At 42.3% G+C, this 27,241-nt stretch overlaps 1 protein-coding gene across 1 annotated transcript; it reads left to right on the top strand.

Moving 5' to 3' along the window:
* The first annotated feature begins 1,618 nt into the window (after nucleotides 1-1,618).
* Nucleotides 1,619-27,241, top strand: LOC112245872 (serine protease hepsin-like). Its single transcript, XM_042304854.1, has 13 exons — nucleotides 1,619-2,839; nucleotides 3,309-3,434; nucleotides 8,663-8,761; nucleotides 18,318-18,359; nucleotides 18,459-18,597; nucleotides 20,084-20,203; nucleotides 20,284-20,324; nucleotides 20,621-20,786; nucleotides 20,951-21,147; nucleotides 24,794-24,889; nucleotides 26,455-26,597; nucleotides 26,887-27,051; nucleotides 27,166-27,241. Exons 2-13 carry the CDS (start codon nucleotides 3,416-3,418, stop codon nucleotides 27,217-27,219), a joined length of 1,281 nt encoding a protein of 426 aa, XP_042160788.1. The 5' UTR covers nucleotides 1,619-2,839; nucleotides 3,309-3,415; the 3' UTR covers nucleotides 27,220-27,241.

The following is a 27,241-nucleotide window of genomic DNA, read 5'->3' as shown; positions in this document are numbered from 1 at the left end:
TTTCGTCTGTGGCCAATGTGTTTTTTAACTTAAATTTTACCGTTATTTTACCAGACAAGTTGACTGAGAACACATTCTCATTTACAGCAACGACCTGGGAGGAAGAATGAGACAATTGTTAGCTGGGGATGATTAGGTGACCGTGATGGAATGAGGGACAGCTTGGGAATTTAGCCAGGACACCGGGGTTAACACCTCTACTCTTACAATAAGTGCCATGGGATCTTTAGTGACCACAGAGTCAGGACACCCGTTTAACATCCCATCCGAAAGACGGCACACTGCACAATGACCTTGAGCCTTCTTGGATGGGCACTTCTAATGTAAATCTATGGCAGCACCCAAGGGGAATGAATTTTAGAGCTCTCCCCTGTAGATTTTGTGGTGACATAGTGTCCCCATGAGTGACAGAACACTTAGCCAATCACGGCGCAACTAGAGAACATTACCAACCCCTATGCTCTGTATTTTCTGCTGCCTGTCCCACCACCACAGAAAGCACAGAGCTAGGCTGAAAAACACCTGCATTTTGGAGCTGCCTTACTTAGAAAGCAAAAAAGAGACTATGTTTGTATGAGGCTTTATTAACTCAATGCGGCTTTATTAACTCGCCACCGGTCAGTTGCTATCTACATATAATCATTGACCACAAGGCATATTTACACAAAATACGTGTAAAAAAAACAACCATATAATAAGCACTGTGGTCTTACCTGCCACTAGCAGGGTTACTCCAGGCTGTCCAGGAGGCTTCTCCACTGGGTGGTTGGTGATAAAATAGAAGACATATGTCCCACTATCAGACCTCCTCAGATCAGAGATCCTCAGGGAGCAGTTCCTGGTACTCCACTCTGCCCTGGGAGGCTGGCTCAGGGAAGATGCCTTGGCTATGGTACACATATCTGGGGGTGATGCAGCGGCTCTGGTCCCGGCACCACATCTCATACAGCACCCTGTAGGGCTGAGGGTAGCTGTAGGAGCAGAGGAGAACCACAGACAAGACGGCCACGGCACACAGTAGAGCGGAGGGAACACACACAGCAGCCTGGGATACAATCATTTGTATGTCTATTCACATACCATACTAAAAGTGTGCTCCGTATAATAATGATGAATATGATGTCAGTCTTACCTTGCAGGATAAGAGAGAGCAGCCTCCTCCAGCCAGTCTGGAAGACTCCCAAAGCCATCTCTGACGCTCCCCCACAACATTATAAGCCTGCAACAAAAAGTCAAGGCACTGTTGCTGGCTTATAATGTCACTGTCACTAAACAAGCCAGAGCCTGTTTTTGGTTCTGTCTATTGAGACCTTGTTTACAATGAGCATCCATTATATGCAGATCTATGCCTTTACCTCTGACCGTTCTGCCTACAGACCTGTCTAGTTCTAATCATATCCCAACCCCCTGTTTGTGTAACAGTTGTTAAAGTACTATGTGAATTTCACCAGGTTCATATATCAATATGTTGTGTTGATTTGTTATGCATGCCTGCATCCTGGGAGAAGGGGAGTGTGTACTTACGTTTTGCCCTGCGTGCTCGTGCTCAAATCATTTTGATGCACTATGAGAGGTAGGCACGCTTTTTCTGTCTTCAGAAAAGTTTGATTCTTTTAAGAACAAAGTCATACACAGTGTTTTGTTCATGAATAATGATGTATATTTAGAGGTTACTCATAAGTGGATGGTATTGTTAAGATGCACTTGTAATTGTACTTTTTAGGATGATGTCAATATTCTGAATTCAACATGTGGTTAATAGCTAAGGTATTAGCAGGCTATTGTATGTGTGAACGATGGCTTGCTCCTCGAATGATCCCAGTCCCTCCTATTGTGCATCTGTTGTAGAAAGAGGCGACGATTCTCAGAACAGATGTGCTCTACAAATGTTTTATTTCCTTTTGGATGCAGGTATGTGGTTTTATCTATGTAAAATATGTTATGTATAATAAGGAGAGAGTGTATTAATTTTTGTATTCGAAAATCATTTTGATGCACTGAGAGAGAAAGAGGCGACGATTCTCAGAACATATGTGCTCTACAATTGTTTTTATTTCCTTTTGGATGCAGATGCAGGATGCAGAGAGTCAGTTATGCTTGATTAAAACTACCTGATCTCCAAAGTCCACGTTTATAGTCTCAATCAACAACACAACGCAGAGTTACAGCGGTGCAGTATAGCACCGGCTACATTTTCACCCTATTGTTTAGACAATAATGTTGCAAGATCCATTTAAGCTCCTATGGCATGGTTTAAGCCTAGGACTGGCCTACTCATGCCTTAACTTCAATGCACTTTGGTCTATTGCACCTGGAACATTACCTGAACTTAACACATAAATGTAAAACTAGGAAACGGTATATCAATTGAAGGGGTTGTTAAGCCTGTGCTCTGCTCTGCAGGTGCCATTTGACCGATATCTCATGACGTCACCTGTACACTACCTTGACCGTTTCTAAAAGGCTATACGCGCAGATCCGGGAGTTGAACAAGTTGAACTGCTGAGCAGTCTTGTTTTTACAGAAAAAAACAACCGTGTAAATACGTTGATAGCTACACGTTTTATCTATAGGAAATTATATTTTATTTTCAGTTTTGAACGGAAAACTGTTTTCTTTCGCAGAAGGGGAGAAAGTGGGGAACGTTTTCTTTTCGTACTCTTTGTAGCCATACAACCACTTGTCGAACTATTGGGAATATCTATGGTGGAGTTTACAACCTATTCATACTGCTACCCCGGAGGGAACAGCGACCCTCGAGAGTAATCGCCGAGATTGTAACTTCATTTCTTCTCACGCTTGACTTGACAAGCAGTCGTACACCTGTTGCAAAAGAGAGGTGAGTGCTCTGAGAATGGTGTGGATTTTGAGTAACCTACTACTCTGTAATTTAAAAAAAGTTGTTTTTGATCATGAACATAGCTATGGAAAAGTAACAGTTACATTCTGTCCAGTGTTCACGTCTAATGGTGATTGTTATGAGTTTCTCGATATGAAAGGTATGTTGGCCTAATCATTCTATGCTGGAAGGTAGGCCTGTTGGTAGCTAGCTAGTATGCATACTGGGGAGAAACAGCATATCCTAATTCGGTGGTAAATTACAATATAGCTACCACTCATCAGTAGAGACATGTTTATTACACTTTTATTCCATAGAAAAATAACAATTTCCCCTTCAGCCTGGACTATTAGTCAAATCTGCTAAAAACAACTCACTTTGCCCTTTGGTTTATTTAACTTGTTTAACCCACCTCTCTCCACTCAAGAAGTGTATTAACGTTTATGTTCCGTGCTATCTATTTATACAGGCTGGGGATACGCCTGGGTGGCAAGTTGACCATCACAGGAGCTGTGAAGCAGGGCCACTCTGAACTTCAGCTTCCTCTTTTCATTTTCTACTTTTGAGCGAGAAAACATGACTGAGAAAAAGAATGGTGAGTGTTCCGCACACATCCAGACATTGTGCTTGCCACATTTTTTCCCTCTATATTTGACATCAGAAGAACTCAGTGTTAAAGATTAATAGAACTGGCCACTGCTTGATGTTTGATGGGGTAAACTACCTTTTGTGGTGTCGAGTTTGTGATCTAGATTAGGAACCTTTTAAAAATGTTTTCTTTTCTTTGTACAATCTGTTTTTGACGAAGATCTTGCAAATAATTGAGCTTTTATTAAAGTACACACACTCTTAGAAAAAAAGGTGCTGTCCCCATAGGAGAACCCTTTGAAGAACACTTTTTGGTCCAGGCAGAACCCTATGGGTTCTATGTAGAAACCTTTACCAGAGGATTCTACATGGAACCAAAAAGAGTTCTACCTGGAACCTACATTAAAAGGGTTATCCTATGGGGACAGCCAAAGAACCCTTAAGAGTTCAGTGATACTTTATCCATGTGTCTTTAATTCTGTTTAGAAATGTTTTGAGTATTTACAGTTGAAGTCGGAAGTTTACATACACTTAGGTTGGAGTCATTAAAAAATAGTACCGTTTGCAACTACACATGGGGACAAAGATGGTACTTTTTGGAGAAATGTCCTCTGGTTATTCTGACATTTCACATTCTTCAAATAAAGTGGTGATCTTAACTGACTTAAGACAGGGAATTTTTACTAGGATTAATTGTCAGGAATTGTGAAAAACTGAGTTTAAATGTATTTAGCTAAGGTGTCTGTAAACTTCCGACTTCAACTGTATTATTATCTATTACACAACGAACCTCTTTTCTTATCTAATTGGGGCGTCTAGAGTTATTTCTGAACGGAGAACATTATCTTTCACCATTATCACTCATTTAACAATGTTTACCAAATCCATTGGGTTCTTGCATTCACTTCTCAGCTGTCTCTTCAGTTGTAGTGGCAGACCATACACCTTATTTAACTACTCTCATTCTAACTACTTTACTACTTTAACTACTTTATGACACGGTAATGTCTTGTGTGATTATGTTTATGGAATGACAGATAAGATAAAGGCCCAAGTGTACCTGGCTTGGAACCATATCAGTATTTCTTTGTTATCTAATTATCACTAGTAGTAGGTGATCCTAATCATGATCTTTACTCAGTATTTCGAAAGCTATACCTGTATGTACTGGCAAATAATCAAAACAGTGGTAATAACAAGGGTAATCTTGAGTTTAAAATATTTTTTAGACCACAGTTATACTGTTTGCTTTTTACCAGACATAGACATCAGACACAGACATCATTTATTGTGTGGCGTTTCATTTGGAGAATTAAAAATGATCCTAAGTTCTCGTGTCTTGAGATGGAGATGCTCACCAGGACTCTCTGACAGATTCTATGTTTCAATGTAAAGCCATTGGCAAACCTGAGTCACAATCCAATGAACAACATCTCAGTCTCCTTCTGAGTTGATCCTGTACAGTATAGCTGAAACAGTTATAGCATGACTGGTGATTGTTGTGTTGTCTGGTTTCGTTTTGATCTGGGTTGAGGTGTGGGCTGAGGTGTACTACACTGTGGTCTATCTGTGGTTTAGTTGCTGGAACTGCTGATCTGTGGCATTCCATGACTCATTGATTGTTGTGTGAGACATTTTAGTCACAGTTCTGAAACAGATGTAGCTTTATGAAACAATATTTCTATTGTGAAATTAGGCAGAATACAATCTTCCTGAGAGAGACACAAGGTAACTAGGCCTTTCACCTTATAGAAGTATGTATCTCTCTTCAGCAAAGGAGATGTGTATTTCCCACACACCGGTTGTACTCAGGTAGAGGCTAAAACAATAGCAAGGCTTGTTCTCCAGCTCCAGGCCTGTGACTCCAGGATCCACTGGAGTGGGTTTAGGAAATGTGGGGCTTTCTTGGAACCAGCAGCTGGAATACTGGAAGGGAGACTGGCCTGAGATAAAGTCAGCCCTTAGACAAGATCTGGTTATGTCAATAGGATCTGTGGTCCCTTCCTCACCCCTGTCATTACACAGAGTCCTGGGCAGGAACAATAACACATTAATCTACTGATACGGCCTCACAGGACATAGGTGGATGGGTTAGGGATGGGTTTTGTGGTTGTAGAACGTTCTTGTTCGAAGTAGAACGTCTCCTGAAAGTCAACAGGGTTGAGAATCGCTTTTGTACAGAGAAGGAATGTTCTAATTTAAATCTGTAGTGCAGGGTTCTGCAATGTGACAGGGTATGAAGGGTTCTGCTCTCTAGACCATACCTGTTTCAAACAATCAACTAATCATGGTCTTCATGCGTGTTAGTGCTGGGTTGGAACAAAAGCCAGCACACCCACGAGCCAGTGTATCAGGGCTCCAGACTGATATCTGGAAAAGCCCTTGAATCAGCAGCCTATAACATGTGCTCAGTCAAGGTTCTCTGGTGTTGCCATAGGTGATTGCACCAAAACATCTGTTATTGTTTGGAAAAAGTCTATTTTATTATATAATGTACAGTCATCACACTACAGAGCTTCACTGTATGTTATGCAGGTCAATTGTGTGTTTTAAAAACCGTACAGTATACAAAAGCCTTCAAATACATTTGTACATCTTAATTTTCACTGTGTTAAAGAGCAACAGTACTTGATGTTATTTTTTTAATGCCCTCTCAGTAGAAACCCATGTATCTTATTGTTGATGCATGGTCCACACTGATTGACAGTGGTGAGTAAGGGAGAAAAAAGTGGAGGATTTCCCCATCACTCTCTGAAAAGCCATCAGCTGCCTGTAAACTGTGCCCATATCCTGAGGTAGGGAGTACAGACGGCAGACCCCATGGCCTTACAGGACCCCCAGTGTTTTCTCACTGAATTCCAGTCTCCCTCCTTTGTGTGCGATGTTGATTTTCCTCTCTTTTGATTGGCAGAGTATCAGGTTGATGCTTGTTTCCCTGCATAAGACACAATGGGAAACAGTGTTATGTTGTTGATAAGAGACATGCTCATCCGGCAGACTCTGCTTGTACAGGCAGCTAGGGTGATCCAGGTAGTGGGTGGCAGGTAGCCTAGCGGTTAAGAGCGTTGGTAACCAAAAGGTCGCTAGTTCGAATCCCCGAGCCAACTAAGTAAAACATCTGTCTGTGCCTTTGAGCAAGGCATTTAACCCTAATTGCTCCTGTAAGTCCCTCTGGATAAGAGCGTCTGCTAAATGACTCAAATGTGAAATATAGTGCAACTGTTTGTGTTGTTGGTGTCGAATGGTTGAATGATGTCCTCACTATTGGGCATGTATTGATGCCCAATAGGAGATTAGGAGATTGTTCCTAAGTGTCTGTCAGACTGGTGTATTGCCCACATAGCAAGGGCCACATGACCAGATCAGTAAAATGTCTTGGTCCTATAGCATACATAAAGACTTGTGAATACCTACACAGTAATAACAGACTTATAGACCTGTGTATTACCTACAGAGCATTCTTATAATGTGGGTTAGACCTGAGTTGGATCCACACACAGACAGACAGTGTGTTTCTTTGCACTGAGTCAGGAGCTTATTATGCCTTGCAGTCAGTCAGTGTCTCTGCTGGTCTGCTCTGCTGGTTTGGTCTTGTATGTGGCATGTCTCTACACAGGCTGAAGCTGGCTGGCCAGCCTGCAAGGTTAATGACCACTCCAGAACTTCACTCTCTGCGCCTCAGATACCTGTCTGCAAACACAGCAGATTTACGCATGCTACCTGTGTTTGTGTGTGTGTGTGTGTGTGGTTTGGTTTTACTATCCTTGTGGGGACCAGAAGTCCTCACAAGGACAGTAAAACAAGTGTGTTTGTGTGTGTGTGTGGCGCATAAGTGTGACTTAAGTTGGAAACAGTGCTTGAATAATCAAGTGTGGCTTTGTTTTGGTTCAACCAAACTTTAACAGTTAGTGACTGGTCAGTTCATGGACCTTTCATCATCAGCAGCAATTTAATGCAATGAAATGACCTCTCATTCTGCCCAACCTTGTGTTCTAGCTAGGGACACAGTGACAATTTGTTGGGGCTTGAGATGGCACTGAAATCAAGCTTGCAGTTTGTTTTAGCTCTATGGAAATGGAGCAGACTTTGGACTATTGATCCTATTCATTTGTACTTTTTCAATGTGCCAATTTGCCAGTGTGTTATTATGACACTCTCTCTTCCTTTTTACCTATCTGATTAAAACACTTTCACTTCTTCAAGATGTTCAAATGTTCATAGATGACCAGCAGGGTCAAATAATAATCACAGTGGTTATAGAGGGTGCAACAAGTCAGCACATCAGGAGTAAATGTCAATCAATCAATCACATTTATTTATAAAGCCCTTTTTACATCAGCAGTCACAAATTGCTTTTACAGAAACCGAGTCTAAAAACCCAGAGAGCAAGCAATGCAGATGTAAAAGCATGGTGGCTAGGAAAAACTCCCTAGAAAGGAAGGAACCTAGGAAGAAACCTAGAAAGGAACAAGGCTGTGAGGGGTGGCCTGTCCTCTTCTTGCTGTGCCTAGTGGAGATTATAAGAGTACATGGCCATTAAGGCCAGATCGTTCTTCAAGATGTTCAAACGTTCATAGATGACCAGCATGGTCAGTTGTCTTTTCATAGCCGAGCATTGTCGAGACAGCAGGTGTGGTAGAGAGGGGAGAGAGAGCAAGAAGTGGGGAGAGAAAGAGGGAGAGCGAGGGTCGAAACAGCAGGTCTGGGACAAGGTAGCACGACCGGTGAACAGATCAGGGGTCTATAACCGCAGGCAGAACAGCAGAAACTGGATCAGCAGCACAACCAGGTGGACTGGGGACGGGGAATGCCAGGAGTCATCAGGCCCAGTAGTCCTGAGGCATGGGGCTCAGGTCCTCTGGATGGGGAGAGAGAGAGATTGAAGAATTAGAGGAAGCCTACTTAAGATCACACAGGGCACTAGATAAGACAGGATAATTACACCAGATAGGACAGACGGACCACCGAAAAAAGCCTGGCACAACGTGATGCACCCCTCCTAGGGACAGAATGGGAGAGCGCGTGTAAGCCAATGACTTAATAGAGTCAGAGGTAGAGAATCCCAGTGAAGAGAGGGGAGCCCGCAAGGCAGAGACAGCAAGGGTGGTTTGTCATTCCAGTGCCTTGCCGTTCACCTTCACACTCCTGGGCCAGACTACTTTCAGTGTGCCGTTGAACGTAATGGTATGTTTTTGTTGTGTGTGTTGTTTTTGTTGTGTGTATTGTCTTTTACAGGAGGCGCGGGCGTGACCTTCCTGACCCCATGTCGCGTGGCGGGCGTGTGTCTGACCGTGGTGCTACTTGGGGGGATTGGAGCTGCTGTCTGGGCTGTAGGTGAGAGACCTCTGCAACTGCTCTCACATAGTAGTGATGTGTACCTTTTGGCAATGAGCAGTGCTTTTGTGGGCAAAGTAGTTTTAGTTTTTTCATAGTACAGACAGAGACGAAAGAGGAAGCGAGACATCCCACTCCCTCATTGTTTTCTGTTTGAATGGAAGTCAATTAACTAAGTACACCAGAACCAGTTTCTATCACATTGGTGTCAATGGGAGAGCCACCCCCTTAAGTAGACAGGTACTGACCAATTATTTCAATGGTAAACGGCCTGACTGAACTATCTTAATTCATCCTCCCATCTTTGGTACAGATTAGAGGTCGACCGATTAATCGGAATGGCCGATTAATTAGGGCCGATTTCAAGTTTTCATAGCAATCAGAAATCAGTATTTTTGGGCGGCGATTTCCGATTATATAAAAATAAATATATATTTATAATATTTTTATTTTTTTATACCTTTTATTTAACTGGGCAAGTCAGTTAAGAACACATTCTTATGTTCAATGACTGCCTGTGGGTTAACTGCCTTGTTCAGGGGCAGAACGACAGATTTTCACCTTGTCAGCGCAGGGGTTTCAATTTTGCAACCGCACAGTTAACTAGTCCAACGCTCTAACCATTGCACTCAACGAGTAGCCTGCCTGTTACGCGAACGCAGTAGAAGCCAAGGTAAATTGCTAGCTAGCATTAAACTTATCTTGTAAAAAACAATCAATCATAATCACTAGTTATAACTACTAATCCAGTTTAGCAGGCAATATTAACCAGGTGAAATTGTGTCATTTCTCTTGCGTTCATTGCACGCAGAGTCAGGGTATATGCAACTGTTTGGGCTGCCTGGCTCATTGCGAACTAATTTGCCAGAATTTTACGTAATTATGACATACATTGAAGGTTGTGCAATGTAACAAGAATATTTAGATTTAGGGATGCCACCCGTTATATTAAAAAAAATACCGAACGGTTCCGTATTTCACTGAAATAATAAACGTTTTGTTTTCGAAATGATAGTTTCCGGATTCGATCATATTAATGACCAAAGGCTCGTATTTCTGTGTGTTATTATGTTATAATTAAGTCTGATTTGATAGAGCAGTCTGACTGAGCAGCAGCAGGCCCGTAATCATTCATTCAAACAGCACTTTCGTGTGTTTTGCCAGCAGCTCTTCGCAAGCACAGCGCTGTTTATGACTTCAAGCCTATCAGCCTAATGGCTGGTGTAACCAATGTGAAATGGCTAGCTAGTTAGCTGGGTGTGCGCTAATACTGTTTCAAACGTCACTTGCTTTTAGATTTGGAGTAGTTATTCCCCTTGCGCTGCAAGGGCCGCGGCTTTTGTGGAGCGATGGTTAACGATGCTTCGAGGGTTGCTGTTGTCGATGTGTTCCTGGTTTGAGCCCAGGTAGGGGCGAGGAGGGGGACGGAAGCTATACTGTTACACTGTCAATACTATAGTGCCTATAAGAACATCCAATAGTCAGGGGCGGAGCTAGCATGTTGGAGTGAACGGCTGTGCGTGAGAGGCTCCTGCAACTTTTTTGCGAAATAATCTAATTTAACCTACTTTATGACACTTGTTACAACAAACGTTTCTTTCTAATACAAGATTGTAACTTTTTATATGAAAATGCTGAGTAATAAGCGACCAAAGGACAATAAATCCACAGCGGAGGCCTACTCCCCACTAAACAACGAGACAGACATGGCGGGAGGCACATGCAACAACGTGACACTTACAGAACTTACCCGGGCTTTGGGGGAGCTACGTGTTGCTATAGCTGAGGATCTTAAGGCCACTATTGCTGAACTGGACACCAAAATCGAGAGCATCATTCGAACGGTCGCTTCGCATGGCCAGAGTATTGTGGACCTTGAGAAAGCTTCTGAATTCAACGCTGGTAGGATCGACGAGTTAGAGAAGCTATGCACGTCATTACAGGATACTGTGCAGAGGCTTTCTGTGAAAGTGGTGGACCTGGAGGGCCGATCCAGATGTAATAACCTTCGCGTTGTTGGTCTGGCAGAGGGGGTAGAGGCGGGCTCTCGCCCCACCGACTTCTTCGCCAAGCTATTGAAGGATGCAATGGGATCGGATGTTTTGGATTCGGATCCCCAGCTGGACCGCGCACATCGCTCCCTTGTCCCAGTGCCTGGACCGGGCCAACGTCCTCGCCCAGTAAGCATCTGTTGTCACAGTTTCAAGACCAAGGATCTTATCCTGCGTGAAGCTCGAATGAGGGGCAACCTGTCACATAAAGGGCATCCATTCCGTGTCTATGATGATTATGCGCCCGATGTGGCAAAGCATCGCGCCGACTACAGAGATGTCATGACCAAACTCTACAAACTCCATCTTCGCCCAGCCTTACTCTTCCCTGCAAGACTAAGAATTACCCCGCCTTCCGGTGAGAAGATTTGGCTATCCTCGGTTTTGGACGCAGAGAAGTTTATCCGGGGATATACACCAATCCCCCGTACAGGTTAGAGTGCCTTGTTATTGCGTGTTAGGGTCTGCTCAAGGACTCGAATCCATACTATACCATATTGGGTGAAAACGTATTAAACGGGCTCAACAAGGGCTACCGAACATGTAAGACGCTGAGCAGACCAATGAATGGCGGTCAGAGCTCTCAATTAACGTTAAATTCACTTTCATCCCGGCTGTGCTCAGAGTGATGCATATTTTGTACTTCCAGTTTTGATCACTGACACCTTCGGACGGATATACTTATATTCCCCCACTTTTGTTTTGTTTCGTTATTTATTTTACAATCCTTACATTATTCTTGGTACCATACCAGTTATTTATTGCTTGCGGGGGACTGGGGGTGATGGTTGGGAGGGGGCAGACACCTGGTTAGCAAGTTGATGTTTTGTGCCGTTCTGCCTTTGTCTGGCCATGGGCCTCTCTCCCTACTAGAGTCCCTCCAGCCCTCTGCAGTGCTTATGTCTGTGTAGGTGTGCGTACATATAATTACTATTTGTACTTTATTTCTATTTTCTCTTAGCATTTTAGTATTATGTATGTGTATATTTTAAATCAGTGTAGATTGTTATTCTGGGGTATGAATGTGTGTATGTGCATATGGATGTATATACATATTCTTTAAATATATATTTTTATATATGATTTTTTTGTGTGGGTATATGTACATACATGTATATGTATGTATATAGGTGTGTATGTATGTATATGTATGTATATGTGTGTATGTATGTGTATGTATGTATGTGTGTATGTGTGTGTATGTATATATATGTATATGTGTGTATGTATGTATGTGTGTGTATGTATATATATGTATATGTGTGTATGTATGTATGTATGTATGTATGTATGTGTGTACATGTGTGTATGTGTATGTATATATATATGTATGCATATATTTTTCTTTCTTTCTTATTAAACATGTTTTTTTATGGGGGGAACGTTTAATTTAACAAATCCTTGTTCCGATCTCCTGACCCACAGTATGTAAAGGTACGGCTGACTATGTCGGTTGCGGATGTTTGTTTTTTTGACCGGCAGTGCTTAGCAATATAATCTTGAGGCTATATCTTGCTTATCTCTGGGATTGACCCAGGATGACGCTTAAATGCGCAATATGTTTAAGTTGCAACTTATTCGGTTTAGGTTTATTAGATGCTAACTGAACACTTAACTCGCGGGAGCCTCCTCAGTTCATATGTTAGTAGAAGTTCTAGGATAGTGAGAGGTGAACGTATAGTTGGGATTTTATTTTTGTTTTACCTCTTGTTCGAGGTTGCGCCGTGCTTTTTTGGCATCGGCCAGACAATGTGTTTATTATTTTTATTTTTCCTTTTTTTTCTCCTGTTTGTACATGCCTGTTAAATGTGGGTTGATGGGGGGGGGTAAGTGTTGGGGAAATTAGGGGTACAGGGTGGGAAGTAAAGGTGCTTGCAGGGAGGGAGGGGTGGGTTGGATACTGCTCGGGTGTAGGTGCTACATATGCTGATCGTGATGGTTTGGTGCGCTTTCTTACCTTTTTATCAAGTTACATGGTATGCAGGCCACCATAGGAACTACAAACGAGAGGAGGGAGGGGCTTACATTCACTTCCTGGAATGTCAAGGGTTTAAACGAACCAATTAAGAGGGCAAGGTCCTAGCCCACTTGAAAGCACTCTCGTCTGATATTATATTTTTGCAAGAAACCCATCTGAAGAATAACTCTCATAGCAGACTTAAGTGTAGGTGGGTGGGGCAAGTGTATCACTCTAACTTCTCTGCCAAAACGAGAGGCACAGCGATTCTGGTACGGAAAGGAATTCCCTTTCTACATAAAACCACTATTGCGGATAAAGAGGGTCGGTATGTGATCGTAATAGGAGAAATCCACTCTACCTCAGTAACTCTACTAAATATCTATGGGCCAAACATTGACAATCCCTCTTTTTTCAAAAGAGTCCTTGCCCTGATTCCAGATATCTCCCATACTAACCTGGTCATTGGAGGGGACCTTAACTGTGTGCTAGACCAATATTTGGATAGATCCTCTACCCGGCGAACCCCTACCTCCTATTCAAGTGAATTCTTGAATACCTACGTAAAAAATTTGAACTTATTTGATATATGGAGGATTGCTAACCCTACGGGTAGGGAATACTCCTTTTACTCTCATGTTCACAAGGTTTACACTCGAATTGACTACTTTTTGTTGGATGCTAGACTACTCCCCTATACCTGTAATGTGAGGTATCATGATATTATAATCTCGGACCACAGTCTACTCACCTTCTCCCTGAGATTGGGTGACATTGTACCAAACGAGAGGGTCTGGAGGTTGAATCCTCAGCTCCTCACAGAACCAACATTCTGTGAATATCTTAAAGACCTAATTACATTTTTCTTTGATACCAACGACAACACAGAGACCTCCCCAGCATTATTGTGGGAAACACTGAAGGCTTATCTGAGAGGCTGTATCATCTCCTTTCAGGCTGCCAGGAGTAGGCAAAACAGAGGAAAACTGGAAGAACTGGAGGGACAAATTCACTTACTGGATAGGGAGAATGCTAGCCACCCATCTATGGAGAAACATAAAAAAATTACCTCATTAAAATTTGAATATAATCAGATTCTCTCAGCTAAAATTGCTAAATCTTTTCTCTATGCCAAGCAAAAATATTTTGAGTTTGGTGACAAACCACACAAATTACTCGCCAGACAACTTAGAAAAAATGTGAGTGACCGAATGATTCACAGGGTTAAATCTGCATCTGGGGAATTACTCTCTTCCCCCAAAGACATCAATGACAGATTCCGGCAGTTTTATGAGACTCTATATACATCTAAAGCGGATCCTAACCCCTTAATTATGCAAACATTTTTGGAGGACTGTAATCTTCCTGCCCTGAACCAGGAAGATTCTAACTTCCTGAATAAGGAAATATCTCTTGATGAAATTCGAGAAACAATTAAATCTCTAAAGAGTGGCAAGACCGCGGGCCCAGATGGATATCCTGGTGAATTCTATAAAACATTCAGCAACATGCTCTCTCCCTACCTGCACAAAATGTTGGTTCAGGCCAATGAGGATGGAGCTCTCCCTTCAACTTTGGACGAAACGTTCATTACAGTTATACATAAGAAGGGTAAAGATCCAGAAGAGGTAGGGTCATACAGACCAATATCTCCTTAATACAGACCAAAAGATTTTGCAAAAACTCTGGCTAACAGGCTTAGCACTTTAATTGGCAAATTGGTCCATTCGGATCAGACCGGCTTTATCCCTAACAGAAACTCATTCTTCAATCTCGGGCGCCTCTTCAATATTATGTATTCTCCGAGGTTACCCAACGTGGACCTTGCGTCATATCTCTTGACGCCGAAAAGGCCTTTGACCAAGTTGAGTGGCCCTATCTATTCAAGGTCCTACAGAAATTTAATATTGGAGATAGGTTCATAAATTGGATCCAGCTTTTATATAGGAACCCCTGTGCCAGAATACTCACTAACCAATCATTGTCGCCCCGATTTAACCTCAATAGGGGGACAAGGCAGGGTTGTGCACTGTCGCCTATGCTCTTCGCCCTAATTATCGAACCGCTCGCTCAGACGATTAGATCTCATGCAGCAATACACGGATATAATACTAAAGATACCCTAAATAAGATCTCCCTATACGCAGATGACATCCTCCTCTATGTAACAGAACCCCGGGCTAGTATCCCAGCTATTCTTGATGTGATCAATTTGTTTGGTACCTTCTCGGGATACAGAATAAATTGGAACAAGAGTGAATTAATGCCCATACGGTCGCAAAACACCTCCTGGCTAGAACATCTCCCATTTAAGTTATCTTCAGAAAAATTTACCTACCTAGGAATTGTAGTTACCAAACAATACTCTTTACTATTTAAAGACAATTTCCCCTCTCTGATACAAAAACTCAAAGCAAACATACTATTTTGGAGAACTCTACCAATTTCTCTGCTCGGAAGAATTAATGCCATTAAAATGGTCTTCCTCCCACAACTGCTCTACCTATATCAGAACATCCCAGTATTCATACCTAAATCCTTTCATAAACAACTGGACTCAATTATCAATCCTTTCATCTGGGATTATAAAACACACAGGATAGGTAAAAAACACCTCTGTAAATCCAAGATGGAAGGAGGATTGTCTCTCCCAAATTGTATATTTTATTACTGGGCCGCTAACCTCCGCGTTGTTACGTTTCTGTTGGACGACGTACTTCCGGCATCCAGCTGGCTTAGTATGGAACGTGAGGAGTGTCACCCCTTCTCTATTGGCGCTGTGATTTTGTCGCCTGTCAATCTGGAGATGTCACTTTATTGTAACAATCCTATTATACATAGCACAGTCCGAATCTGGAAGCAAATTAAACTTTGAGCTTAGACCAATGTCATTCATGCTCCCTGTCGCCAGGAATCCCTCCTTTGCCCCTTCTAACCTTGATAACACCTTTGAGTGATGGGGAGAGTTGGGGATAAGTACCATAGGGGATTTATACATAGAGGGGACCTTTGCTTCCTTTGAGTTGCTGAGGGAAACTTATAATCTTCCCAGAAGTAATTTTTTCAGATACCTACAAATTAGAGACTACATTAGAAAACACCTCCCAACATTTGGGAATGCTAAACCTTCCATGTTTGACGGATGAATAAAAATATGCCCCACCTCAGATAAACTGATATCGCGTCTATATGATGCTTTTCAATCTGTTAGCACACCGTCTACAGATGCCATCAAGGCAAAATGGGAGGAAGAACTAGGAAATCTTCCCTCTTTCTTTCTACGTGTCCTTGTTTTGTATGTCGTGTTTTGTATAATTTGTTCTGCACCCAGAACTCTGGGTCTTGTTGTTCCTGTATGCTCTTTTATGTTTAGATAAGAATTGTATACCTGTCTTGTATACCTATACACCATTCTTGTGTGTTTAATAAAAATATTTGAAACAAAAAATATACTGAAGTCGTTAAGGAGAGAGATGAAGAAGCCACCTCAAAGTATTCAAACATTTAGTGAAGGTGCTATGTCCAGATACCTGTCTGTCTGTCTGTCTGTCTGTCTGTCTGTCTGTCTGTCACTCACCGTGGTATGGATTGTCTCTTCTGGATTCCCGAACAGGAAAACCCTCTTGCCTTCTGTGACATCAGCTCCGGAGTCCCATCAGGATTAGCCGAGAAGAGGTGGAGGAGGGCCCCTGTGATCATCAGAACCAATCAGACTTTTTAATACCCGTAGTATTAAAAAGTCAGTTACACTGTCATTGCCTTTCGATTCCTTTTCGCAAAAACAATGACCTTTTCTGGGTTAAGTGATATAATACAAAAGTGTTATGTCATCGTAACGTGTTTGTCATAATAAAATGACTGAACAAGCAAAAAAAAAAAAAAAAAAGAACATCCAATAGTCAAAGGTATATGAAATACAAATGGTATAGAGAGAAATAGTCCTATAAATACTATATTAATTCTTGGAACTCCCTCTCCCGGATCCGGGAGAATTGTCATCAACTGACACTAATTAGCAAAACACAACGGACAAAAAATATTACTAGAAAATATTCATATTCATGAAATCACAAGTGAAATATATTGAAACATAGCTTAGCCTTTTGTTAATCACCCTGTCATCTCAGATTTTGAAATTATGCTTTACAGCCAAAGCAAGACAAGCATTTGTGTAAGTTTATCGATAGCCTAGCATAGCATTATGCCTAGCTAGCAGCAGGCAGCTTGGTCAAGAAAAATCAGAAAAGCAATCAAATTAAATCGTTTACCTTTGATAAGCTTTGGATGTTTTCACTCACGAGACTCCCAGTTAGACAGCAAATGTTCATTTTGTTCCATAAAGATTATTTTTATAGCCGAAATACCTCCGTTTGTACTTCACGTTTGGTTGAGAAATCCACCGGAAACTGCGTTCTCGACAACGCTGGGAAATATTCCAAATTAGATCCATAATATCGACAGAAACATGGCAAACGTTTTTTATAATCAATCCTCAAGGTGTTTTTCAAATATCTATTCAATAATATATCAACCGGGACAGGTGGCTTCTTAGTAGGAAAGAGAGAAACAATGGTCGCATTTGTCCTTTACGCACAAATCACTCTGAGAGCCTCCAGCTGACCACTGACGCAATGTTGTCGTTCAGGCTCATTTTTCAAAATAAAAGCCTGAAACTATGTATTGTGACACTAGACACATTAGGGAAGTCATAGAAAAAGGAATCTGGTTGATATCCCATTCACTGCTCAATAGGGACGCATAGGATAAGAGTCCCTTCCTGATTGGATTTTTCTCAGGCTTTCGCCTGCAATATCAGTTCTGTTATACTCACAGACAATATTTTTACAGTTTTAGAAACTTTAGAGTGTTTTCTATCCTAAGCTGTCAATTATATGCATATTCTAGCATCTTGTCCTGACAAAATAGCCCGTTTACTTTGGGAACGTTATTTTTCAAAAAATGAAAATAGTGCCCCCTAGTTTCAAGAGGTATTAACTACAACCTAAAACCTCTTACCTTGGAATAGTGAAGTCTCATGTTAAAAAGAACCACCAACTGTCATATGTTCTCATGTTCTGAGCAAGGAACTTAAACGTTAGCTTTTTTACATGGCACACATTTTTACATGGCACATATTACTTTCTTCTCCAACACTTTGTTTTTGCATTATTTAAACCAAATTGAACATGTTTCATTATTTATTTGAGGCTAGATTGATTTTATTGATGTTTTATGTTAAGTTAAAATAAGTGTTAATTCAGTATTGTTGTAATTGTCATTATTACAACAAAAAAAACATTGGCCGATTAATCGGTATCAGATTTTCGGACCTCTAATAATCGGTATCGGTATCGGCGTTGAAAAATCATAATCGGTCGAACTCTAGTACAGATATTACCAACATTGTTTGATTGCAGTCAGTGGATTTGTTTGCAGGCTCTGTGAGGTTTGCTGTTTCATCAACAGAGTGTGTATGCACTTTGCAGTTTTATATTACATGTTGTTGACTTTTGTTTGTTTGTTTGTTTGTTTGTTTTTCAAATCCTAGTAACATTTTGTATCAGAGAAGAAGACACAGGATTATATGATGGTAAGTGAGAGGGAAACCACTCCACCAAAGCCAACCTCATATCGTATCTGAATCGATAGAATAGTTTGTTTGATCCAGTATTTCATTTCTCCAACCCAGTCCAGGTGAACTCCAATCCAGGCTCGGACCTACGTCTCCGGGTGTTTGACTCGGCCGAGCGACGGTGGAGACACCTCTGTTCCTCAGAGGCCAACCAGCTCCTGGCCAACATCAGCTGTGAGGAGATGGGCTTTGTCAGGTGAGGAGATTGATGGATTGTGATATGAAAGACTTTAGATTCAATCCCAAAGTGGGAGTCACTATCTACAGCATCATAAAAGGAAAGGGAAAGGGAAGCAGTACCTAGTCAGTTGTACAACTGAATGCACTCAACTGAAATGTGTCTTCCGCATTTAACCCAACCCATCTGAATCAGAGAGGTGTGGGGGGCTGATACCCCTATGCCATACAAGAAGGCTGCACAGAAAGTGCTCCACCCTTGCCTGGTTGCTAAAATTCTAATGGTTTGCCTAATTTCAGTTTATGGCCACAAAGCAAGCAATGTATAGTTTAGGGAATCTAAACAGCTGTGAAATATATTTTCAAAAACAAAAAAGATTGTATTTTCAGCTGATGTACAAAGCTGAAAATAAAAGGAGGCGAAAACTAAACTTAAGGACAGGAAGTATAAAAAATACTGCATATAGAATGGATCTACCACTTCTCAGACTTCCTTTCAATGAGAGATCTTTATTTATTTATTTATTTCACCTTTATTTAACCAGGTAGGCAAGTTAAGAATAAGTTCTCATTTCAACTGCGACCTGGCCAAGATAAAGCAAAGCAGTTCGACACATACAACAACACAGAGTTACACATGGAGTAAAACAAACATACAGTCAATAATACAGTAGAAAAATAAGTCTATATACAATGTGAGCAAATGAGGTGAGAAGGGAGGTAAAGGCAATAAATAGGCCATGGTGGCGAAGTAAATACAATATAGCAATTAAAACACTGGAATGGTAGATTTGACCAGGGGATGAGTGTGAAAAGTAGAAATACTGTGGTGCAAAGGAGCAAAATACATAAATAAATGCAGTAGGGGAAGCGGTAGTTGTTTGGGCTATTTATAGATGGGCTATGTATAGGTCCAGTGATCTGTGAGCTGCTCTGACAGCTGGTGCTTAAAGCTAGTGAGGGAGATAAGTGTTTCCAGTTTCAGAGATTTTTGTAGTTCGTTCCAGTCAATGGCAGCAGAGAACTGGAAGGAGAGGCGGCCAAAGGAGAAATTGGCTTTGGGGTTGACAAGTGAGATATACCCGCTGGAACGCATGCTACGGGTGGGTGCTGCTATGGTGACCAGCGAGCAGAGATAAGGCGGGACTTTACCTAGCAGGGTCTTGTAGATGACCTGGAGCCAGTGGGTTTGGCGACGAGTATGAAGCGAGGGCCAGCCAACAAGAGCGTACAGGTCGCAGTGGTGGGTAGAATATGGGGCTTTGATGACAAAACAGATGGCACTGTGATAGACTGCATCCAATTTGTTGAGTAGGGTGTTGGAGGCTATTTTGTAAATGACGTCGCCGAAGTCGAGGATCGGTAAGATGGTCAGTTTTACGAGGGTATGTTTTACCTTACATTGCTATGTGGATTTGGTAGGGTCGCCCAAAAAGTTATACAACTTCATCTGGTTTAGGCCAGGGATCTGTAATAAAGAGATGCATGCCTTATGTCCCCTCCAGCGTGGTGAATTACTCCGTGTCCAGTATCCCTGAAGGCAGTAACGACCGTGAGGAGTTCTTCTGTGTCAAAGAGAAGGAACTGACCTATGGAAAGAAGATCAAAGAGTCTCTATATCCCTGGTCAGACATTCTTATAACACTCATATCTCATAGATGGGTTCCAGGCTGCTGTGTCTGACTGTTGTCGTTTTGTTTTTCAGTGACTGTGAAACTGGCCAGGTCCTAAGTCTGCTTTGTCAAGGTAGGTTCTGCTGAGAGCTTTGGTTTGGTCCTGACACCGTGATACAGTTTTTACACAAAGTGATGAAAAACAACCTGAGAGTTGTACAAGATGGCTTAACTCTCTCTGTCCTGCATCCCCCCATTACCTCTCTCTTTACTCCTCCCTATCTCTCTTTCTCTCCTGTACCTCTCCCTCTCTTACCTCTCTCTTTATTCCTCCCTCCCTATCTCTCTCTGTCTTCTCCCTCCCTCCCTCCCCATCCATATCTCTTTCTCCTCCCTATCCCTCCCTCCCCTCTCTTTCTGTCTGTCTAGACTGTGGCAGGCGTAGTCTGACAGAGGACCGTATAGTAAGTGGTGTAGATGCTAGGCAGGGTAGCTGGCCGTGGCAGGTCAGTCTGCAGTATGACGGGGTGCACCAGTGTGGAGGCTCCATCATCTCAGACCGCTGGATCGTCAGCGCAGCCCACTGCTTCCCAGAGTAAGCCCTGAATATTTATCTCCATCTGTCTCCCTCTCTCTCTCTCTCTCTCTCTCTCTCTCTCTCTCTCTCTCTCACACACACACACACACTGTCTCACTTGCTCTCTCTATCTCTTTTCTCGCTTACACACACTTCTTCTCATGGATTCTGTTTGTCCTCAGGAGGAACCGTCAGGTGTCTCGATGGAGGGTGCTACTGGGCTCCATCTACAACAAGCTCACCCATAAGAATGTTAGAGTTCTTGAGGTAAAGACTGTGGTGTACCACAGCAGCTACCTGCCCTTTGTAGACCCCAACATAGACGACAACAGCAGAGACATCGCTGTCCTGGCTCTGGCCCAGCCTCTGCACTTCACAGGTAAACACATCCGGGCCCATTTTATTATATTCTTATTATACTGTGATGATTTGTTGTTCTTTTTCAAGGCACATCAGACGAAGCCACAGTGTGCTTAGAGGTAGAATAGGGAGAGAGAGAGGGAGGGAGAGAGAAGGGGAGTAGAGAGAAGTGATAAAGCCAGGTAGAGATGAGGGACGAGTCACTATGGTAATTCCCTTCTTCAGTGTTCAGGTTTCCAGTCAGACTACCAAACAAAGGCCCTCTTTACTGCCTGCCTGCTGTCCCCTGGACAAAAGACAATGATATCAGAACCGGACAGAATAGTTTGCCCTCTGTTTTACTGTCATTTTTCCTGGAATTGCTGGACGTACATAGAAAAACATTACATTGTTATAATGTGAGAGATAAAACTCTCTAGGACAGCGTTTCCCAAACCCCAAGGGGTGCACATTTTGTCTTTTGTCTTAACACTATACAGCTGTTTCAAATTATGAAAGCTTTATGATTAGTTGATTATTTGAATCAGCTGTGTGTAGTGCTAGGGCATTAAACAAAACGTGCATCCCCGATTTTGGGAAACTGATCTAGGATGTAGTTGTTATGCAGTGAACTTCCTGTTGTTTATCAAGGACATATATATTGGGTCTTGTCTGACATCTAGTGGTTGGACTCAGAATTGCAGCTATTCTCATGATATAATAACTCACTGGTGGGTAAATTGAGAACATGCAACATCAGCCGCCAAGATGAACATTATCCACAGTGAATACAACACACATGCCCGCAAGTAAACTATCTCAATTTTTGTGCAAGTATATATTTAACCTCTCTGGTACAAGCGTCCCACCTCGACAACAGCAAGTGAATTTGCAGGGTGCCAAATTCAAAACAACAGAAATCCCATAATTAAAATTCCTCAAACATACAAGTATTTTACACCATTTTAAAGATAAACTTCTTGTAAACTCTTGTAAATCCAATTTCAGTGAAAGCACACCAAACGATTATGTTAGGTCAGCAGCTAGTCACAGAAAACCATATAGCCATTTTCCAGCCAAGGAGAGGGCTCACAAAAGTTAGAAATAGCGATTAAATTAATCACTAACCTTTGATGATCTTCATCAGATGGCACTCACAGGACTTCATGTTACACAATAAATGTGTGTTTTGTTCGATAAAGTTAATCTTTATGTCCAAAAACTTCAGTTGAAATTGGTGCGTTATGTACAGTAATCATTGTCTCAAACATACATCCGGTGAAAATGCAGAGAGCCACATCAAATTACAGAAATACTCATCATAAGCATTGATTAAAGATACAAGTGTTTAGCATACATTTAAAGATCAAATTCTCCTTAATGCAACCGCTGTGTCAGATTTCAAAAAGGCTTTACGGCAAAAGCACACGACGCGATTATGTTAGGTCAGCGCATAGCCACAAAAACCATACAGCCATTATCCAACCAAGGTCAGAAATAGCGTTAAAATTAATTACTTACCTTTGATAATCTTCATCTGGTGGCACTCCCAGGTCTCCATGTTAATAAATGTTTGTTTTGTTCGATAATGTACCTCTTTATGTCCAAAAATCTTGCCATAAATAATCAATAATATTTCAACCGGACAAAAGCTACGTCAATAGAAAAGCAGAAACAAGAAATGCGCGCTCATGGCTGGAAATTTCCACTGGCATCTCATTGAAAGTGCTGTATCTCCCTCATTTTTCAGAGTAAACGCCTGACTGGCCACATGTAGGGGAAGCCATAGAGATCGTGTACTGAGTCCTAAGTCTTTGTATGGTGGATAGGCTTTCAATGGAAAAACAGCCTTTCAAAATAATAGTACTTCCTGGTTGGATTTTCCTCAGGTTTTCGCCTTCCATATCAGTTCTGTTATACTCACAGACATTATTGTAAAATTTGTGGAAACTGTAGAGTGTTTTCTATCCAAATCAACTAATTATATGCATATCCTAGCTTCTCGGCCTAAGTAGCAGGCAGTTTAATTTGGGCACGCTTTTCATCCAAAATACCGAATGCTGCCCCCTACCCTAGTGAAGTTAAGTATAATTCAATCTCATCTCTCGCTCCCTTCTCTTCACCTTATCATAACCGCCATCGATAACAGACAATACTGTGCAGCTGTATTCATCGACCTGGCCAATGCTTTTGACTCTGTCAATCACCACATTATTATCTGCAGACTCAACATTCTTGGTTTCTCAAATGACTGCCTCGTCTGGTTCACCAACTACTTCTCAGACAGAGTTCAGTGTGTCAAATCGGAGGGCCTGTTGTCCGGACCTCTGGCAGTCTCTATGGGGGTGCCACAGGGTTCAATCCTCAGGCCGACTCTTTTCTCTGTATACATCAATGATGTCGCTCTTGCTGCTGGTGACTCTCTGATCCACCTTTACGCAGACGACACCATTCTGTATACTTTTGGCCCTTCTTTGGACACTGTGTTAACTAACCTCCAGACGAGCTTCAATGTCATACAACTCTGCCTGCCCACCCAGCACCACTACTCTGGACAAACTAGAATGGTCCAAACACACCAAGACAGTCGTGAAGAGGGCACGACAAAGCCTATTCCCCTCAGGAAACGAAAAGATTTGGCATGGGTCCTGAGATCCTCAAAAGGTTCTACAGCTGCAACATCGAGAGCATCCTGACTGGTTGCATCACTGTCTGGTACGGTAATTGCTCGGCCTCTGACCGCATGGCACTACAAAGGGTAGTGTGTACGGCCCAGTACATCACTGGGGCTAAGCTGCCTGCCATCCAGGAAGGCCCTACAAATTGTCAAAGACCCCAGCCACCCCAGCCATAGATTGTTCTCTCTACTACCGCATGGCAAGCGGTACCGGAGTGCCAAGTCTAGGACAAAACAGTTTTTACCCCCAAGCAATAAGACTCCTGAACAGGTAATCAAATGGCTACCCGGACTATTTGCATTGTGTGCCCCCCCCCAACCCTCCCCAAACCCTCTTTTACGCTGCTGCTACTCTCTGTTTATCATATATGCATAGTCACTTTAACTATACATTCATGTACATACTACCTCAATTGGGCCGACCAACCAGTGCTCCCGCCCATTGGCTAACCGGGCTGTCTGCATTGTGTCCCGCCACCCACCAACCCCTCTTTTACGCTACTGCTACTCTCTGTTCATCATATATGCATAGTAGCTTTAACCATATCTACATGTACATACTACCTCAATCAGCCTGACTAACCGGTGTCTGTATGTAGCCTTGCTACTTTTATAGCCTCGCAACTGTATATAGCCTGTCTTTTTACTGTTGTTTTATTTCTTTACTTGCCTATTGTTCACGTAACACCGTTTTGCACTATTGGTTAGAGCCTGTAAGTAAGCATTTCAATGTAAGGTCTACCTACCCCTGTTGTATTCGGCGTACGTGACAAATAAACTTTGATTTGATTTGAGTGTTTAATTACTATATTGTAATTATTTCGCCACTATGGCTATTTATTACCTATTGACCGTATGTTTGTTTATTCCATGTATTGTTGTTTGTGCTGCACTGCTTTGCTTTATCTTGGCCAGGTCGCAGTTGTAAATGAGAACTTGTTCTCAACTAGCCTACCTGGTTAAATAAAGGTGAAATTTAAAAATATAATAAACATTCTGTTTTCTGCAGACTACATCCAGCCGGTGTGTTTACCCCACTACGGCCAGCGCCTGATTGACGGCCAGATAGGGACAGTGACAGGCTGGGGAAATGTAGGTTACTATGGTGAGTGACTGTGTTGGCTTCTACATCCTTAAACTTACATCTGGTCCCATAGACAGATACTGTAGGAGCTGGATTTAAAACGTAATCTGATCCCAGAGGCAGATACTGTAGGAGCTGGGTTTAAAACGTAATCTGGTCCCAGAGACAGATACTGTAGGAGCTGGGTTTAAATCATAATCTGGTCCCGGAGGCAGATACTGTAGGAGCTGGATTTAAAACGTAATCTGGTCCCAGAGACAGATAGTGTAGGAGCTGGGTTTAAAACGTAATCTGGTCCCAGAGTCAGACACTGTAGGAGCTGGGTTTAAAACATAATCTGGTCCCCGAGACTAATACTGTAGGAGCTGGGTTTAAAACATCATCTGGTCCCAGAGGCAGATACTGTAGGAGCTGGATTTAAAACATAATCTGGTCCCAGAGACTAATCCTGTAGGAGCTGGGTTTAAAACATAATCTGGTCCCAGAGATAGATACTGTAGGAGCTGGGTTTAAAACATAATCTGGTCCCAGAGACAGATACTGTAGGAGCTGGGTTTAAAACGTAATCTGGTCCCAGAGACAGATACTGTAGGAGCTGGGTTTAAAACATAATCTGTTCCCAGAGATAGATACTGTAGGAGCTGGGTTTAAAACATAATCTGGTCCCAGAGACAGATACTGTAGGAGCTGGCCTTAAAACATTATCTGGGCTCATAGACAGATACTGTAGGAGCTGGATTTAAAACATAATCTGGTCCCAGAGACAGATAGTGTAGGAGCTGGGTTTAAAACATAATCTGGTCCCAGAGACAGATAGTGTAGGAGCTGGGTTTAAAACATCATCTGGGCTCATAGACAGATACTGTAGGAGCTGGCCTTAAAACATAATCTGGTCCCAGAGACCGATACTGTAGGAGCTGGGTTTAAAATGTAATCTGTTCCCAGAGACAGATACTGTAGGAGCTGGATTTAAAACGTAATCTGGTCCCAGAGACAGATACTGTAGGAGCTGGATTTAAAACGTAATCTGGTCCCAGAGACAGATCGTGTAGGAGCTGGGTTTAAAACATAATCTGGTCCCAGAGACAGATACTGTAGGAGCTGGGTTTAAAACATAATCTGGTCCCAGAGACAGATACTGTAGGAGCTGGGTTTAAAACGTAATCTGGTCCCAGAGACCGATACTGTAGGAGCTGAGTTTAAAACATCATCTTTTCCCAGAGACAGATAGTGTAGGAGTTGGGTTTAAACCATTATCTGGAACCATGGAAAGACAGAGTAGGTGTATCATTGTTATCATTGGACAAGACAGCCTCTCCCTATCTCTTTTCTTTCTCTCCCTCCTCTCTCTCGCTGTATGACCTTTGAGTATGTAAATAGGGACAGTGTCATAGTGTGCAGATGTGCCAAGCACTATTGTCCAGGAATCAACAATCTTTTGGTCAGATATGGTTGTCGGATCACGCCATCATTAATGTGAATAGAGGGATTAATAGCTTCTCTCTCTCTCTCTCTCTCTCTCTCTCTCTCTCTTTCTATCCCTCTCTCGTTCTCTCTCTATATCTCTCACTCTCTTTCTCTCTTAGGTACTCTTGCTGACGTTCTTCAGGAGGCTAACGTGCCAATCATCAACGACGCTGTCTGTAACGCCCCTGATTACTATGACAACCAGATTACCACCAGCATGTTCTGTGCTGGCTTTGAGAAGGGTGGTACCGATGCCTGTCAGGTAACCAGCTATAGTGACATCTCATTTCCCTGCCCTGACAGTCAATTAATAAACTTGTACAAAAATGTCACCTTCCATCCGTATTCTGTCTTCCACTTACAAACATGTCAATTATTGACGTCATCTATTGACATCTGAATGTGTCGGATATGAGCAAGTCTATACCGTTGCTCTCTATCCAGATTCTAGCTTTTACATGAGAAATTGTTCATATTTATATAATCCATTCACCCAAGTGAGACTGATTTTACAATGTACTGTATGTGAGTGGTTGACTTTCTTATCTCAGGGGGACAGCGGGGGCCCGTTTGTGGCTGAGGACTCCCTGTCCAAGGCCAGCCGCTACCGCCTGCTGGGGGTGGTGAGCTGGGGAACAGGCTGTGCCATGGCCAAGAAGCCTGGCGTCTACACCAGAGTGTCCCGCTTCCTACCCTGGATCTCCTCAGCCATGAGGGTGAGTACAGTACACAGACATACACATGTACGCATGCACACACACACGCACACACACACACATAGATGCACACAGGTGGAAGTATAATCTTCTTTTCCTGTCTTATCTTCACAGACGTATCACAATTCACCAGGAGTGCACAAAATGGCGCGTACATGGGAGCACTGACCTTTAAGGGATCAGAAATTAC

The sequence above is a fragment of the Oncorhynchus tshawytscha genome, linkage group LG23 (genome assembly GCF_018296145.1).
Source record: "Oncorhynchus tshawytscha isolate Ot180627B linkage group LG23, Otsh_v2.0, whole genome shotgun sequence".
Taxonomy (NCBI): Eukaryota; Metazoa; Chordata; class Actinopteri; order Salmoniformes; family Salmonidae; genus Oncorhynchus; species Oncorhynchus tshawytscha.
The sequence above is the reverse complement of the archived record's forward strand: the minus strand, read 5'-3'. Positions and strand labels throughout refer to the sequence as shown.

Coding starts and splice junctions, on each gene's coding strand:
- LOC112245872 (XM_042304854.1), top strand. Junction 20,204..20,283: donor AAAGAGTCTCTATATCCCTG/GTCAGACATTCT, acceptor TTTGTTTTTCAG/TGACTGTGAAACTGGCCAGG. Junction 26,598..26,886: donor GTGGTACCGATGCCTGTCAG/GTAACCAGCTAT, acceptor TTCTTATCTCAG/GGGGACAGCGGGGGCCCGTT.